The 19,076-nt window shown below is 33.1% G+C and overlaps 1 protein-coding gene across 1 annotated transcript; it reads right to left on the reverse strand.

Annotated features, from left to right (window-relative positions):
* Positions 1 to 6,881: 6,881 nt before the first annotated feature.
* On the reverse strand, positions 6,882 to 13,915 carry LOC113696012 (uncharacterized). Its single transcript, XM_027215295.2, has 5 exons — positions 13,238 to 13,915; positions 11,636 to 11,748; positions 11,171 to 11,521; positions 7,734 to 8,436; positions 6,882 to 7,299 (listed from the first exon to the last, which is right to left on the reverse strand). The coding sequence occupies exons 1-5, from the start codon at positions 13,509 to 13,511 to the stop codon at positions 7,229 to 7,231; spliced, it is 1,512 nt and encodes a 503-aa protein (XP_027071096.1). The 5' UTR covers positions 13,512 to 13,915; the 3' UTR covers positions 6,882 to 7,228.
* Between the last annotated feature and the right edge of the window lie 5,161 nt (positions 13,916 to 19,076).

The following is a 19,076-nucleotide window of genomic DNA, read 5'->3' on the forward strand; positions in this document are numbered from 1 at the left end:
TAATTTTAACCTTTTATTCACTTTTGTGTTTGTTTAATTTAAGTCTTACAATTATTTGGGGGGTATTTAAATGCCCAATATGTAATAGATAGGTTATATCTTTTTCTGCAAGAAATGTAATTAGATAGACAATATAATAGATAGGATTTATTTTTGCAAAAAAATGTAATTGGATAGATAAATATAATAGATGGGTTAGATGGGTTTATTTATCTTATATCTCCCCTTTTAAATTGTAGTTAGGACTCCCAATGTAATAATTAGGTCTTATGTGCTGATGTGTTTGTGTATTTATGTGCTTATGTGTTTATTTGCTTACTTTAGGATTTTGCATCTAGATATTATACTTATGTATTATGTGCTTTATGTGTTTATTTATTTTGATTATACTCTATGTATTTTATTTATATATAATGAGTATATGACGTCACCACAATAGCCCAACGCTAGTTGTGCCTTTCTCTCTAATTCTTCACTAGTCCAATGCTAGTGAGGACGTGTAGAAATAGGTTAATCTAATGCTAGACCCTTAGACTATCCATTTGTAGATTCATATTTTGCGTGATATTTATTGCATTTTCATGCATTTTTTTCTATTTTAGATTATTTTCATTTGCATGATATGATGTCTTATTCTTTTTTTTGAGGAAAGATGCCTCTGTTATTTCATTCGAAAAAGACAAATACACAGCAGGCGAAAAGGAAATAAGGAGTACTTACTCCCTTACACTGTGCACACAAACAACCGGAAATCATATCATTTAAACTTGTATTTCATTTAGCTAATTAGAAAATAGGTTAGTTCATTTGCTTGTCTTGGTTAGAAGAGTCATCCTTCAAATATGGGAAATAGGCGAGTATGGATTTTTAATCTTAACACGCTATTATCCCTCTATGAGAAGGAAAACTGTGTCATGAATTTCAACTTATCATAGCCGTTATATTGCATTCCTCTCTTGTAGGTCATGTATATTTATATGGGTTAAATACCAAAAATCCCCCTATGGTTTGCCTAACGTTCCCTTTAACTCCCTATGATTTGAAAACCTACAATTTGACTCCCTGTCGTTTCAACTAAAGTGTATTTAACGGAATTTCTGTTAGATTTTCACTTTAGGTGAAAAGACAGGGAGTTAAATTGTATGTTTTCAAACCATAGGGAGGTAAAGTGTACATTTGACAAACCACAGGGGGGTTTTTCGTACTTAACCCAAAACCCTTATAGAGGGGCAATTTTGATATTTTACTTTCAGACGTTAGTTTAGATGTTTTCCGTCAGACTTTTACTTTAGTTGAAACGACGGGGAGTCAAATTGTAGGTTTCCAAACTATAGGGAGGTAAAGTGAACATTAGTCAAACCACAGGGGGGTTTTTGGTATTTAACCCTATTTATATATATCATAACTTTCTTCTCTTTGAGTCTTATCTTTTACATGTTCATGATCTCTTTAAAGGGTCATTCTTGGATTTCGCAATTAATGCGATTGCTATCAATTAAATCTTGAAGAGACATTTATCCCTCCTGATGTCTCTAGGATTAGGTTCGCATCCATATATAAGCCTTCGAATGTGATAAGTTTAAAGGTTAAATTAGGAAAATTTTGACTAAATTTCACAACTAGCCTTTGTTAGGTTGAAAAGGTGTTTTAGATTTGAGTTAATCGAATCTTTGTCTTCCCTTTCTTCAACCGTAACTCCCGAATTTTTTGCTCTCATTTTCAAAGATCTAGAATCATCTAACAAAGTTTTATCCATTTTCATTTTTTAAAATTTTTTGGGTGGTTTCGTACACCTAAACTCAATATCAAATGGCGACTCTCTTTTTCTTAAAAAAACCTGTTTTTACACTATCGTTTTGGATTCAAACTGTCGTATTTTCTAAGTCCCATTTGATGCCCTTCTTCTTTATTTTTCAAAATCAAAAATTCATTTTTTTAATGCTTTTCTTTTTTTATTTCAAAAATAGGGTGCGAAAAGTTTTTCGTGCAATGGCCCATGTTGAACAATTAACTTTAATTATTTTTTATTAACAAATTTCTTGAACCCTATCACATCAATCTTGGGATGATTAGCTATGTCACCTAGGAAAGCCTGGAAAGCCTTTGACAACCACCTTGAATTTGCACTTCTATCTTGGTGACCAAGGGTATTCATGTGGCTCACCTTTAATTGACTTAATTTGAAGTGTAGTAGTGCTACCACTTCACAAACCAGCATATACCCTCCATTCACACTCTTTATTACATGTTACTATGGCCTTATCTTTGTCAATTTTTTTAAAAAAATTTAACCTGAAAGCCATGCTTTATAGAGACTGCCCTAATTGCAACTCTAAAGTCATATACGTTGGCGAACACCTGTCCAACCACCAATTTAGGACTCTCCATATTTTTTTGATATTAAATTCTGAAAATTCTCCATATTTTTATAGAGAACACGCTAATTGCACCTCCAAAGTCATATATGTTGGTGAAAACTTGCCCAACCACCAATTTAGGATTCTCCACATTTTTTTAATATTAAATTATGAAAATTCCTCGTCCATTTGCTCCTCCTCGGATGAGTCATAAGCCGTTTTCAACACATCATCTTTGACATTCTCATCCTCAATCATTTTCCCTTTCCCTTTTGACTGAATATATTGATCATATTCATCACCAATCAATTGTCCATATTTAATATAATCTAATTCCTAAAACTGACCACCCCTGCATTTACCTCTTCATCATCTATAGGATCACATGCATCACTTAACACATCTCCATCTAAAAATAATTCAAAATCAAATCTAGTTTAGAATCACTTGGCTCATTCTCACCATCTTCATCCCTATATGCAGCATTTGAACCATCACTATCATCCACCTCATTAACTAAATTTTCCACAACAAAATTATCATTTTGTTGCCCAAAATTATCAGCAACAAGGAGCTCATTAGCATCATTAACTACTACAAGCAGTTCACCTACATGACGATCTATGGTACTATAATTTTTGCTCACTTCAAACATTTGTAGCACAATCTGGTCACTATTCACCAGTACTAGCCCGACCTTTAAATCAATACCACCTACCCTATAAAACATAGGGAGCTATTCGGCAATACCCAAACTTCTCAAACCATCCTTTAACTCAAATAGTAAATATACATCAGGGTCAACATCCTCAACTTAACTACTTTCCTACCCACATACTCCAACACTGGGTCCCTAACAAAATGGCCTCCATGATGCACCTCTAATACATGTGTTTGGAAAGCCATTATTCTATTAAAAAAATGCATAGAGATATTCAATTCTAGTCCCAAGAATTATAATTCCAAGTCAAAAAAATTTACTCCACTATCAACATGAAGACAAGCCCAAAAAAAACAATTTTTAGCTAAATGCTATAGGTTAAGAAATAGTAGCACTAGTTCACAACTTAATACGAAAAAAAACCTAGAAAGTGACATATAGAATGAAAAATTAATTCCAAAATTAAATAAATGGACAATTTTTCAGTTACCATCCATTGTTTTTAGTAAAAAAAGTTCACAAATAGTTTGCCAGCATAAAGCATGACAGCTATGGACCACATCCTCAAAGAAGAAAGATTGTCGGCCAAATTGACTATGCCATAATATGAAACCACAAAAAAAAACAAGAAAAAATTGCCTTTTTGATACAATACACGTTCCACTAATATCTGTACTAACCTCCAAATTGATTGAATGATTTCCTTCCAAAACCTATGATCTTTCAGTAGCAAACATCTAAGTTAGCAAAATCGACGCTTTTCAGTAGCAAAATCTAAGTTAGCAAACATCCTTTTCTTCTGACGGTGAGATCTCAATTAGGGTTTGGTTAAAGACGATTTGGAAGGAGAAAAGGGAAGGTCGCAAGGGTTTTTTTTTCCTTTGCAATTGTCTTGTTTTTCTTTGCAAAATACACCAACAAGAGCTGGCTTTTTCCCTGTAGGAAGGTTATTTTTGAAAAAAAATATAACCCAACCCAAATTCGTAGGCAATTTTGTCTATCCATTTCTTTTACTAAGGATACTATTATCATTTAGCTTTTAACCATCAATGTTGTTACTACTTCAATGTTTTGACTACCAGTCAAGGGAATAAAGTGCCAAAAAGATAACGTTATGGGGTAAAGTGAAAAACACCACAAAACTTAGGGGGAGTTTTCGTGATTTTTCCTTAATCCGGCAATGCACTCCTAGGACATTCTCTCTCTCTCATTTCATAGATGGAATTTCTCTTCACAACAAATTTTGAGAGAAATGTTATTTATACTCCATATTTTGTTAATTGTATTCCCACAATTTGTTCTATTATATAGTCAAATAAATAAAAACTATATGGTAAAAATGATAGTGGAAGTGTGATTAATAAAATGAGAGTGTAAATAAAATTTGTCAATTTTAATTATTTTGATGCTCAATTTTTCTCCCACATTTCTATTCATTATGTACCAAAATAATTTGATTCTATGTGTTCAACTAAGTTTCTAAGGGGCATAGGTTGTACTTTGCATAACTGAGATACCACTAGTTTATAGTTTATATAGATATGGAAGAGTCATTCCTGAGGTGATTAATTAATACAAATTATTTTTCCTATTAATAAGCAGTTATTTAAAAGTAGCAAATGGAAATGTAGAAAGATAGCCAAATTCGTCCAACAGTCAAGGATTTATTATATGATGTAGGGTTCTTCTGACGGTATCAAATAGGAACTTTGTAACACATGTAAATTTCATCTAATCTACTCTGTATATATACGCACTAACAATTATTAGTTTATTTACCCTCTCTTGCATTTATACATTTTCCTAATTAACCTTACTTTTCCAAAAATCTAATACCTGAAATATATCTTAACAAGTACAATAATAGGATGTATTAGCCAGCAATAATTTTGAATGGTTCAGTTTGGAGCATAAGTTTAAACATTAATTTCTCTGATATGATACCAAAAAAAAAAATGTACTTAACTATGATTATATTGATCACAAATCTTTATCCCAACTTTTTCTCGTGTAAGAGTTATATTATAACTTTATCTTAGCCTGCATTTACCAAATAGAATATGAGGTAGCTCACCCTAAAATTTATCATATTTTACTATTATTAATTTTTTAAAGTCAAATATGGGTTAAATTTATAATCTCATAATAGCTTGATCTTCCTAAATAATATTTGGACGAGTATTTTTCCCTTCTCTGAAAAGCCTAAGCATTTTCTAGAGGCCATCTTTCTCATGGATCTTCGTGACAATTTCCATTGATCAAAAAAACCTATTGACCTTGTTTGAATTGTAATTTTTTTCAAAACATTTTTACTTGTTCGGTGAACATGTTTCTCAATCAACTTTTTACGTTACATACATCAAATCGTTATAGTATATTTTTTTTATAAAAATTCCATAAAATAGCAATCCTAACATGTTTTGAAGGACTTTATATCATTAACAAGACAAAGGCCAAGACCGAAAAATTAAAAAAAAAAAAAAATCAAGTCGCAAATATAATACGACAAGTCTGAATTTTTTTAAAATTTGCTCCTAAGTTTATATTTCTGCGTCGCATACGGCATGTATTAACAACTATTCTGCATCTACATCTTTATCCAACGATGTGAAGAATCAACCTATGGACCCTTTTGCTTTAATGAGAAAAATTATTCTACCAAGTTTCCTTTTATTTCTTAACCACCTTCCGTACTTCTTGTAATTCATTGAATGAATAAGATTGCATAAATAAGGGAGAGATCGATCTATCCATCCATCTACACCTTCTACCCACTTAAGAAACCAAGAATTGAAGAAACCAAGTTCAATATGCATGATATCTTTGAAAAGATAACGACAATTACTGATGGTTATAATTACGTGATGTTAGCCTATTAGGTGGACATACCCAACAACCAATTTTATTTATTTCTTTGTCATTCAATGGGCTAATGTTTTTCCCCTTTTTCTTTTCCATTCTCCAGATGAGCGTGCCCTACAAATTTATACCTTTTCCTCTTGGAAGTTAATTGTCACATCAAAAACCTTGGACAGGATTCAGAACCATGCTCTCTCTAACTAGCCACTTCTATATTCAAAACACCATATCTAGGGGTTAAACCAGTGTGTTTTTTCAGAACTGTCAAGATTAAGAGCGCAAATCTTAATAAATGCTTGTCTTTATTTGACTATCAACATCAGAACAACATTGTCCTTGGTATTTTGTCCATTATTATTTCGGTAAATAAACCTCAAACTCATCAAAATGCCTATAAGAAAGCCTCATCATGATACCTTTAGGCTTAGGTTATCCGTATCATTTTACTCTATACTGCCAGAAGAAGCCTACTCCCAGATTGAAGTTACACAAAAAATGCCGAAAAGGCAAAAAAATTGTAGGGAAAACACATATAAGCTCAAGATGATGCACAATAGTTGACTTAGATCCTATTTCATTATTCAATTTAAAACTTTAATTTAATATATTCGAACCTTAATATGTTCAAATATAATTAATAATAAAAATAATAAAACGTTTCAATTAATTAATTGACTTTATATTGTTTAGAAAAAATTTACTCAAAGCAACACGTGATAAATTGTTGATTTATCATTTAATGTAGAATACGTTCAAATATTAACATTTCAGTACTTTAACGATTTGGTAACTTAACAATTTCTAATTTCAGACTTCAATTTATCAAATGCACCCTTAAATACCTTGATTCCCACCACCTACCTCTGACTACATATTTCCATGACTCAAAAGGACAACATTCTAGGTCGAATATGACACTTAACGTCTGCATATAAACAGAAAGTGAAACGAGAAAACTTCTTAACAGCTACAGAATGGTAGCTAAATCAACGAGTAGAAAGAGATTAGGAGCAAAAAGGCAATGTTATACACTTGGTATTACAAAGGTACAATTTATGTGGAAGAGAGATCATACACGATACAGCATTGATACATATTCTCATGGGCCTGTCACCTCTGTGACTTTGACCTGGAAATGCATGTTGCTGCTGAAATTTTCATCAACTATTTACATGCAGATAACAACATATATCCACTTAATTGTGAAGCATGCCTTTTTTGGCATTGCTCCCACTAGCAAAGCTCCTCCATCTTGTGGTGCCTATTTGCAATAGTCATACACAGATTTTGTCGTTCAAAATTTCATCCCTGGAGGTGACTTCTTGGTATATTAAAACCCTCCAGTTTGTGTCTACGCATACAACACAAGAGGTAGAAACAGCAGGGCAGCCCACAAATTGCAGAATGTGATGCTGGCAGATGCTGCAAAAGAAGAGTAATAAATATTCTGATGCATCATAAATTACAAGTAAAAATACTGTATGAGACAAAAAGTGGAATATGCTTGGTCATATTTAAGTCAGACAATGACAGAAGAAGTACAAAGCAAAATGCAAAATGTCAGTGTCAGTAGGAAAGAGAGGAAGAAGTTGATGCAGGTAATGGAAGAAAGATGCAAGATCAAAGGGGATCTAAGCACCCAGAAAATGGCAAAATGTCTAATAACCACTTATGAAATATAGAAGGAAAAAAACAAAGTCAGATAATTGCATTCAAGTTTTAAAAACCCTTTCAGGTCATGCAACTACAGACTGTTCTTTTATCTGTCACTATAGAACAGCAGTCACCACAGATGAAGTGCAAAGTAACTATTAGCTTTGGTGTAAAGCAAACTATTGTTATGAAAGTGTACTCACATGAAGATGGTGAGGGTGAAACTGAAGGTGTAATATCAGGAGGTTCAGCATCAAATTCTCTCCCTGACGGAGGCCTAGCATGAGCAAAAACTACATTTGGCAGTGGGCTTGATGAAGGGACTTGAGGCACGGTTGGTGTAGGAGGATCTATTTGCTGCTGGGGTGAGGGAGCGCTAACTGGTGCCAAAATTGGTGGTGAAATGGGGGTTTGCCGATTCCCATTCCTCGGGTGTCTATTCTTATGCCCAAAGCGGCAACCAGGAGGCTCCACTTTATGATGCAATCCTTGTGTGGGAGTAGGAGCAGCCAGTGGTGTGGATTGTGGTGCACCTTTACGGTTGATGGATCCACTATTCTCATTTCTTGGTGCAGGCGCAACAGTCGGAGAATAATTGGTACCAGGATGATGGTGGTGGTGGTGGTGATGGTGATGGTGATGATGGGGTTGAGGAACAGGAGCTGGAGACGGTGACCCAGTGCCACCAGGAGGGAGTACAGATGAAAGACGAACTTGTTTAACCCTTCCAAACACAGTGTTGTTCAGACCTAGATTTTCTTCATGAGATCCAGTTATTGTTTGAGTCAACTGCTTGAACCTTGACTTTGAGGGGTTAATGCCCACAGCCAGCAAAACTCGGCACTGGACTATAGTTGGGGGGACCACAGTTGAACCCCTCAGATTAGTCAAGCTTATATACAAATTCTGCACCAACAAAAAGATGCAGGGCAAACTTCTCATCAGTAAATAGCTACATACCCATTGCTAGCACATCTAATATATAAAATATGTATATAAAACTTTATCTACCCCCCCCCCTTCTTTGTTTACTTTTTCTCCCATTTTCATGGAGACTAAATTGATTTACATATAAAGTTGGTAAATAAGTTCAATCAACCACACTCAAAAAGGCACCTCATAGGAATTATATTAAACGTCTTTAGCGCCAAAAGTGCAAAATTAGATATCTTCATGCCTGTATAAAGACAGATTACAAGCAGAAGACGTAAAATTCCAGCAAAGAAAGCCATGAGAAAAATCAGAATACAACCAACCACTGAACCATTCCATTGGTAGCAATAAAAGCAATTGTCAATGTGAATAGAAGTATTACTAACACTGCATTTACAGTTTGAATTTCAACAATGCTGACAATACTTGAAATGCCCAACAAGATACCAATGAAGCAATCATAGTAGATGTTTCAAGTGTAAAGCCAATTGGTCTATCAGGCTTTCCTTCATGGTACAGATTGAAATGGTGAAAACATTTTCTATTCTGATTCAACACAAAGGACATTGTTTTCTTTGATACTCCTGTTCCTTATATTAGTTCTCTCTGCACTGCCATTTTGGACCTGTAAATCTCTGCAGTGCATCAGGTTTGCCAACACATTTCTAGTGTAACTTGATTAAGTACTTTCACTAACCCTTTACTAGAGTAAGAAATCTTTTCTTTCTTTTCATACTTTCATGAGGCCATCAGTATCAAAAGGGTCAATTACACCACAAAGTTTGAGATTTCAAAGGAGCAAACTATATATTTTAGGTTACCTTGCCATTCCTTATCCATTTCTATTATAAAAATGCTTTTGTAGTCCATGACAGAAGCATTGAAGGGAGTCACCTGACCATAATAAGTTTCATTTATATCCATTCAATTTAGTTGCTTAAGCTCTCTGGCAAGTTTTACCTTGGTCAATGACCAACTATTGGGCTTGTCAATGACCAACTATTGAGCAAGCCTAATAGTTGGTCATTGACCAATCAGAAAACTGCAAATAAGATTAAAGGACCACCATTTTCCACATCATATATTTAATCAATTTTCATTACTCCTGATTTCACCAATGATTTTAAACAGAAAGCTAACATCCATTCTACCAACATCATTTGACTACAAGATCTCCAACTGCCACAGGGTTTTAGTTTTCTTGTTATCATTTCCTTCAGTTATTACATATAGCAATATTAAAAATAAGAAGGAAAAAATAAATCTCCAAATCCCTATTTCCTATCCTCTCAATTCTCCAAAAGCAACTAACTCCACCACTCCCATTTCTCATACACAAATCTGCAGACTGGAAGAACTAATCACTGAAAAGATATGTTGGAACAGGATTGCAACAATCAAACTCTCTAGAAACTTTTAGTCTGTGAAAGGGTTTTTAGTTTGAACATGAGATATCCTTTCTTGTTGGATTGTTTTATGTAATTTTTTCAGAAGGTATTCACAGACCCTTGGGCTTTTTGCCAAGTTCTGTGGCATAGGCTTATCTATTGATTTTCTGGTGAAGTTGTGGTTCTAATACTTATTTGTTCCAAGTTAATGAGTTATTTGCTCTACATTGAGTTATTCATAGTGCTGTTTGTTGGTAAATATCCAGGACAAATTGCCAAGATAACTAAATATTGGGCCCATTGCCTGTTCAATAAATTGCATAAAAAAGAATAGCTTCAGTATGCTAAAACATCAAACAACTCAGTCTGTCTTGATCCCATTTTTATGTTCCTTATGATCATTAACCTTGGGTTGACTTAAAATTTGACAGTTGGAATCATTAATTATCTAATTGGCAAGTTGCCATTGGTAATTGAGCAACTTATAGGATTTCCACTAAGTTGCTCATTAATCATGATAAAGCTTGCCACATGGTTCACAAGGAAGTCTTCACAATAAACAAATAACAGAAGGAAGGATAAAAGTGGGGTTAAGTCCACACCTGGGGAAAATATGGGTGTGGATTTAGCCCCTCAAATGGCTGAGGATTAGAGAATTACAGTTCACCTCACAAATACCCTTACTCCTACCCTCCTAATGTATGAAATATACTTAAAAAAGCAAACTTAAGGAATGCTATTGTTACTACAAATACCCTCCTAATATATGAAAACTACTTAATAGAGTATGTATGGTAACAAAAAGCATGAAATTATGTGAGATTTTAGCTTATCATTTTGTCTGCCCTGTCACTCTCATTTGTCAACATCGAACGTGTGGACATATGAGAACTTCCTCAGGACTTTACTTGCCTAATAAATATAAATCTACATTTGTGAACATGTCCTGGTGCTAAAGTATTTTGAGCTACAATTCACTTTTCCAATTTTCAGAACAAATTGTCAACAAATTCAAATTTTGATCAATTTAGCTCAGTCCGATTTGGTACATTTTACCTCCAATTATTTTCTTTTCCATAGATTATATCAACTATACTGCAATTTAGTTTGTTCGCATGCGCAGCTCTAAGACCCTATATCTTTTCATATCATTCGGTAATAGCAATGGCTTTTTTAACCAAGGTGACAAAATTCTTTCAAAAAATATTAAACATAGAAAAGAGATCCATCAACAGATAAAGGAACAATAGCAACAACCAGATTAAGGCATAAGAAAAAGATTAAAGAGGAAACAACAAAATTTGAGAATCATCACCAACCTCATATGGAGCAAGATGCAATCCTAACTTCAATTGCCTTCTCAGTTCGTCGAAATTATTTTGAAGTTGTTCAATAGAGAAGTTCAAGGTAAAATTGAAGAGGATCTGCACTTTTTGCATGAGGAATGCACTCTGTTGAGGACTAACTGTAATCCCTCCAAAGAATTTCAGAACCTCAAAAGAATAAGGGTGCCCGAACAAGGATGCAGTCAGACCAAGAGGAGATTGATGTATTAAGATAGATACAAAAGTAGCCCTGATTAAACTTTGAGTTGTCACATCAGAATCAACTGCAAAGACAACTTTTGTTGTATTTGGTCCAGCAGAAGGTTCTAATTTTAGTACTTCCACCTAGCATAAGTAAACAATAAGAATGAATAAGAACAGATTCAAACAAATGGTAAGGAAGGAAAAACATATCAAGCGAAATAAGACAGCAGTAAGAAGAAGAGTAGCAAGGCATACTTTAGTGGTGAGAAAGCTAATTTCCTCAAAAATATCATCCTCAAGTTGCAAGACATAGTCTTCCAAAAATGAAGCCGGTTTATCGACCATAAAGCTTGCTACTATTGCATGACCTGGTAAACATGCAGCATGAGATGAAATACATATATAACACAGTACACAGGAAAGCATATTCCTAAGATGAAAAATCATGATTTATATGCATACAGCATCAAGAATACAAAACTTAATGAGCGATACAGAAGACAACAAATTTTAACAGCTCAAATCAAAACTAGACCCGAAGTATGCCAAACCAGCTATAGCCAGTTCATTCTCCACTTTCATGTATCTTTTTCGTTGCTTTCTTCAATTTTTGTTCAATCATACTAGCACATGACAAAGATGCAAACTTGTGGATACTGCTAGTCTGGCAGCCAACACAGTGACTCTTGCTATATAGATGAGATAAGAACATATAAACCAAAGGTAACCATAAATGTCAAACCCAAAATTTTGCCTCCTCATTTTCAAGCTATTGCTTCCTTCCGTTTCTTGAAAGCATACCTTACGCCCCTGGTTGTCATTCTGATCCATGTAGTTTGACCAACCACACTAGCCTTTACAGGGTCATAAAGTTAACAAAACCTCCTGTTCTTCCTTCTTAACTTGATTTCCTTGTGCATTTAAGCAATATAATTGCAGAATTCGTCTTCACTCCAACCAAATGCGACAGAATGCAACATTTTGCCAAATCATTCTATTTCACTAACACACAATGCATGCTAAAAGTCTTGAGCAATTGACATTCTGACTCAATTTGACCATTCAGAATACTTGTCCATGGCATGTCCTCATATAGACATCAATAAGGCGCGCAAAAAGGGCAGTTTAATACAGCAGAACAATGCCATTAACGGCAGCTACAATATGATAAAATGGTCCCCCAAATCTGCCGAATCTCACATATCAAATTTTCATCAGACTTATTTAAGATGCATATAATCAGAACAAGACATTTAACAAGTTAATCCAAATGGCAGAAATCAGATACTTCCCTCAACTTTAAACACTAAAGTTCCTAAAATTTACAGCAATAACTGCATGTTTCTCTGAAAGCCCATTTGAAACCACATCCAAACATCGTCGTCCGACAATAGTATCACTAAATCTCAATTTTCACTGGGTCCCAAATTAACTAGCCCTTTCCTGAGAGTATACCCAAAATAAGTAGAAAGAAAAACGAAGCAGATTAAAAGAGAGAACTGACATTTATCAAGTTAGAAATTCCCTTAACAAATGCAGAATAAAAGAAGAAAAAAAAAATTCTCTGAAATTTAGCATAAACTTAATTTCTAAAAAGAGAAGAAATCATTTTCACAGCGATACAAGCCCCAATCCAAAATGCACCTTATAGAAAGTGCAAACAAATTTCTAGCATTAGATAATGGAGAACTCAAATCCCACCCCCTTCCCCGGTCCGCCCACAAAAAAACCCCAAAGGAGGAAGAATAGCCAAAAATCCAAAAGCAGATCTACTTGCAATCCACAATGTTGAAGAGCTCAACTTAAAAAACCAAGAAAAGGGTGTTCAAAAATCAAGAAAAGGCAGAATTTTGTCACCTCCAAACTCAGAATCCAGATCCAGATCCTTCTGATCTCCATAATGGAAAAATGGCAACAAAAAGAAAGCAGAGAGCAAGACTCCTAATCCAAGCACCAAAGCAAACACACATCTAAAACTCACAACCCTCTTCAACCTCCTGCTCCTGTTCCAGCAGCAGAAGCAGCACGCTCTCCTATCACTATTTCCTACATTATTCTGCTCATCAATTCTTCTTTGAGCTTCATCCACAATTGAGCCTGGTAAAGGCTGCTCATCCTCTGCCTTCCCCATTGGGAACAGTAATAGCAATGTGGTTTCCTATTTTTTCTCTTTTTTTCTTAGTCTCCATTGCTGTTGTGGTTTGGTAAGAGCTCAGAACCCTCCATTATTCTCTCCTCTCTTCCTTTCTTTCACCTTCTTGTTCTTGGTCTCTTCTCTTCTCTTCCGTTTCAAGAGAGAAAAAGGGTCTCCTTTTTTTTTTTCCTATTTTCCTTTTTTCTGGTGATGATGGAGAAATAATTTAAGTATTCTTTAGGGTTGGGTTGGGTTGGGTTGAGCGGATGATGGGATGGGATGGAAGGGGAGGAGTAACTTCTGCTGTCTGCAAAATCAACTACTTGTAGTGGATTTCTTTCTTTCTTTCTTTCTTTTTTGCTTGCAAAAGGGAAAGTGTTTTTGTTGTCTTGTGATTTCAAATTGGAATGAAGGTTTTTTAAGTGGTGAATGCTGATTAGTTTAAAGATTTGCTTTTGGATTTTGCTTTAAATTCGTAGAGATAAGGCAGCTCTTAGTAGTCTCCACTCTAGTCAACAAGTTATTGCTCACATAGCCAAAGAACACTAGTGGTGCTTGTACTAGTAGCTAGTCAGATGAATGCAACATAAATTATAATGACGTTGCATAATTGTATTATTATGAGTAAAATACTAAAAAACCGAGTTGTGATTTGTCAAATATATAATTTAACTCTCTCTGATTGAAAAATATATACTATAACTTTACGTAATTTCAACTAAATTAAAAATTTAACGGAAAGCATACAATCTAATGGTTATACATGAAATGTCAATATTGTTCTTATATAAATTAACTCTATGTGATTTATCGAATGTTCAATTTAACTTCCTCTAGTTTGAAAAACTGGGCTATAATTTTCTGTGATTTTGATTAAATTGAAAATTGAATGGAAAACACTTTACGTATAGTAAGGGCAATATTGATATTTCATGTACAACTATTAGATTAAATGCTTTCCATCCAATTTTTAGTTTAGTCGAAACCATATGGAATTATAGTGTAGGTTTCCAAACCAAAGATAGTTAAATTGAATATTTTGCAAACCACTGAGAGTTTTTTTTTTTTTTGTATTTTACCCTATTATTAATGTTTTACAAAATTAATGAAAGTAACTTGTTCCAAAAATTTCCCTTTTTTTTCAAATTCATGAATGCTAAAAATGTTGTTTGGAAAAAGGCCATTAATAGTTTTTTATGTTGGATAAAGTTTGTGTATACACAAGTAGAGCTAAATTTATAATAACTAATGGATTAACTTTTTATGCAATAATAGTACAATAGTTATTTTACACTAGTAGTTTTGAATGTATGTCACATGTGCTTGATTTGAATTTCAAATTTGAATTCATTTACGTGGTATAATCTAAAACTACTAGTATAAAAAAAATTTATATGCTGACAATGTATAAAAGAATTATACATAACTAACTACTATTTGAATTTAAATTTTATGTTTTACACATGCGACATATATTTAATCTTGTTGTGTATATATTGTCAATATAAACAAAATTTATCCTTTTATGTGATTGAAGTATATTGGTTTATGAGTAGACCTTTTTGTGAGAATAATAGAAGGAATAGATAGAAAATAATTTCATTCAATAAATTTGCACCAATGGCATAAAATACATCAAACAAACATGATATAGATACATGTAGATTTGAATAAATACAACAAATCTAATAAATCAATTTAAATAAAAATAACATTGATACTCATATATTTTTCGTCCGAATGAAGCATTGTAACCAATATGCGTGTGCATTTTTTTTTTTTTTTGGTCAAACAATGTTTGCATGTCTTTTGACAGTTAGACTTGATTTAAACTAGTTCAAGCCTAAAGAGAATTTTATATTTGACAATAATGGAGAAATTGCAGATCTGAAAAATTAGATTCTAAATTTACAAAATCTCAATTTTCAAATTTCACAAAAAAATTGAAAACTAAAAAAAAAAACTCTCATAAAAAAGGTTCACGAGACTCTTACTAGAACATTAAGAAACTCTCACTAAGAGATCTTAGGAGAGAAAAATCTCTCATTAGAAAACCCTAAGAGAAAATTTATTCGAATAAGAGAAATTAAAAATTAGAGAGAGTGTCCCTCCCATGAGAAAAGACCAATGAGAGAGATGAAGGAGATTTTGACTCCAAAAATTCTAGAGAGAAGGGAAGGAAAACAATTCTAGAGAGAAGAAGGAGAAGACTGGAATAGATAACTGCACATAAATGTAAATAGTCTAAATTTTTTTTTATCCCAAATCACAATTTTAAATGCAGTAACATAGAAGAAAAGATTATTAACGAAAAAGCTATTTTTTAAAAAAAAATTTGGGTGGTTTTGGGGTAATTACATTGGAGGGTACAAAGGAAACATGCGATTAAGAAGCCAACTCGCACAATAACAGCGTTGTTATTGGGTGGGTAAGTCCTCTGACTCTCATATCAAACGTTTTAATACTAAAACTAGTACTATATTAATCTCAGAGGGTCAACTCTCTCAAAGTGGAAAATGATGAGTATCCGAAATATGTATTACCCGAAATATGCAAACGTTTTAATACTAAAATTAGTATTAATCTTTGAGAGTCAACTCTCTCAAATCTCAATGTGGAAAATGATGATTATCCAAAATGGAAAAGGAAATTAATGAAGGTTAAAAGAAAAGAGAACATATGATAATTGAAATTTTAAGAAATTTGTCAGTTCTCTTTCTTTTGTGTAAAATCAACTACTTACAAAAGTAACTAGATTTCATGCCCATCTTACGCACAATATCACAATGTACGAATTAAAAACTATCTCGTTTAGATTGTTATTTCCGGAGTTGTTATAGAAAAATATATTGTAATAATTTGATTTGATATATATTAGATAAAAAGATGATTGAGAAATATAATCACAGCAATCATAAAAAATTTTCTTTGATAAACTAAAATCCAAACAAGACTAATTGCTAAAGGATTTCCATAAAAATGTTGGTCGCAAAATATATTATACTGGACATATTGTTTGTATTATTATCATATTGAATCTCTTAATGTAACAGTACATCTCAAACACTGGAGCACATTTATATACAACTTTTACTCCGACGAAAGATGTGTAAATAAAATTCTATATTTTTTGTAGTCTTCATCATATATAGTGTACTTATGACAAAGATTAATACGTATTTTGTTCATCATTTAGAAAAAGAAATAACATTATAAATCTTTTAGATTCTTATAGGTGTCTAACGCTTACACAAACAATGTATAGACCAAAGGCTCCCTATTAGATTAATTGCGTTTTCATGTATTTAAACACTTCACCAATAAAATGTAACTTTTTAAAAAATTAACTTTTAGAATCGACATTCATTTAATAAACCCTGTCTTTTGCTCTTTAATTCAGTCACATGTTTCATATTCCTTCATTAGAAATTGGAGGTTGTAGTTCAAATCCTCTTTCCTCATCTTCAATTCTTAAAACTCACTCTTTTCTTGCTTTTTAAAAAAAAAAAAAAAGAAGAAGAAGAAGACGAGGACGAAAAAGAAAAGAAAGTCATCAGTGTATGAATGGGAACTGTAAACGCCAAAATTTGTATGATTTATATCTTTATCCCTTATCATTTCACACCAAAATAGGTTTCATTAATTAATTAGATTAATGGATTAATCAAATCCAAGATCTAAGTTATGAGTGACTAATGGAGGATAATGGGATTAAAACCTTTTAGCATTTTTTTAACTCTTCTGAAATGATTCCAATATTAAACAGTAGCTTTTTCTAATGGATGCCATTGTACACTGGATTACACACTTAAATTTGACCTATTATTACATTTCCTTACATTTAAACACTTTCTTTAATCAGTTTAACTTTCCGAAAATCTAATAACTCAAGTACATCTTTCGACACACGTCAAATAGACCTTAAACAATATATGTACAATTGTTTATTTTAATACTCATTTATGACTACACATCTGCTAATGCAACTACACTAGACTTGTTTTTTTTGGTAATCCGAAACATGCCTCCGACCCGAGCCCTTTGGACCCGAGCTGGCACACCAAACCGGAGGGAAGCCGATAGCCCCATTCAACTTTCTCGGACGAGTTAGGATGTACAGCGCAGCGAGCACAGATCGAACCCCGGTCAGTGGAGAACCAACAATTCAAGGCTGACCCCTCAATTGCTGCGCCATATGCCCTAGGGGGAAAAAAAAAACTACCCCAGACTTTTAAATAGGGTTTTAAAATAGTTTAAATTGACTTAAAAAGACGGAAAAAGTTGAAGAATTGAGATGTCTTGAAACAAAGGAATTAAAATTGGGCTTTCAATTATTATTTGTCAAAAATAAATTGCGGCCACAAAGTCCAAGAAAAATGGAAATGGATGGATGAATTTGGTATAAGAACAAAATCAATCAAAAATTATAAAATTATGTAAATTTTTTTTTAATGTAAGTAGAAGGTCTCGAATTTCGAATCTCTCACCTAAACTTCCTCTTCCTATCCAAACCATTCCTCCCTCCCCCTCCCGGAACAAATTGTGTAGAGTGACATCACTAACTATAAATACAGATAAAATCTGTGGTGTTTCTACTAAAACAAAATGAAGTGACTAAAGTTCAATTCATTCAGACTTTAGAAATATTTTTCAAAACTAAAAGAGATACTAATAATTTTTTTAAAAAAAAAAACAGATTCCAGCTAAAAGATGTCATATTCATAGTTCTATGTGGCGTAATAAATTTTTTTTCCTTTTCTTTTCTTTTACTTTCTTTTATGTGCATCACATGAGACTGGGATCTGGATAACATTTGTCTGCCAAACTTTTGACCTATTATCATTCCTCTTCCTCATTGAGTTCAACTTGTAATCTTTTAAAAGGAAAAGTGGCAAAAGAACAAAAAGCAACAAAATGCCCCTTTTTTATGTGGGAATTTGGCATAAGAAGGGCAGAAGAGGCCTTTCAACCGTAACAAGCACCACATTCATACCGACAAGTTAATCTTGCAATTAGTACATATCCTGTGACATAGATTTCTTTGTCTCTCTCTTTCTCTGCATCAAATTTCCAACAAATTTAAGAAGATTTTCATAAATTGAGACAGTCTTCCTAAACTAACTATTAGTTACATGCAATAAATCAAAGAAACGGTCCTCTTAAAGAATCAAAATTTAATTTTTTTTCACCGCCCTGCCTACTCTATTCCGTACTAATAATGCTGCCAAATGGTCACTCAATGTGTCTCCACAACAAAATAGAAGATGCAATGGTAAAAATTAAAGGGTTTCTCAATTTTGGGCAAATTCGACTTCCGCGTTGTTTATCCTTAAAAAAATTGATTATTTATGTCAGAATATATGCAATTTAGATATTTGGTGAAATTAGATTGCAATTTTCTTGAATTTTTATAGAAAATATACTATAGTAATTTGATATATATAAAATAAAAAGATGATTAAAAAATATATTCACGGAAAACGTAAAAATTTTTTTGATAGAAAATCCCTTTCCAAATAAGGCTCAGAGTTTTACAGCAGACCATTTTTTCTTTTGGTTATA

The sequence above is a fragment of the Coffea arabica genome, chromosome 6c, assembly GCF_036785885.1.
Source record: "Coffea arabica cultivar ET-39 chromosome 6c, Coffea Arabica ET-39 HiFi, whole genome shotgun sequence".
NCBI lineage: Eukaryota > Viridiplantae > Streptophyta > Magnoliopsida > Gentianales > Rubiaceae > Coffea > Coffea arabica.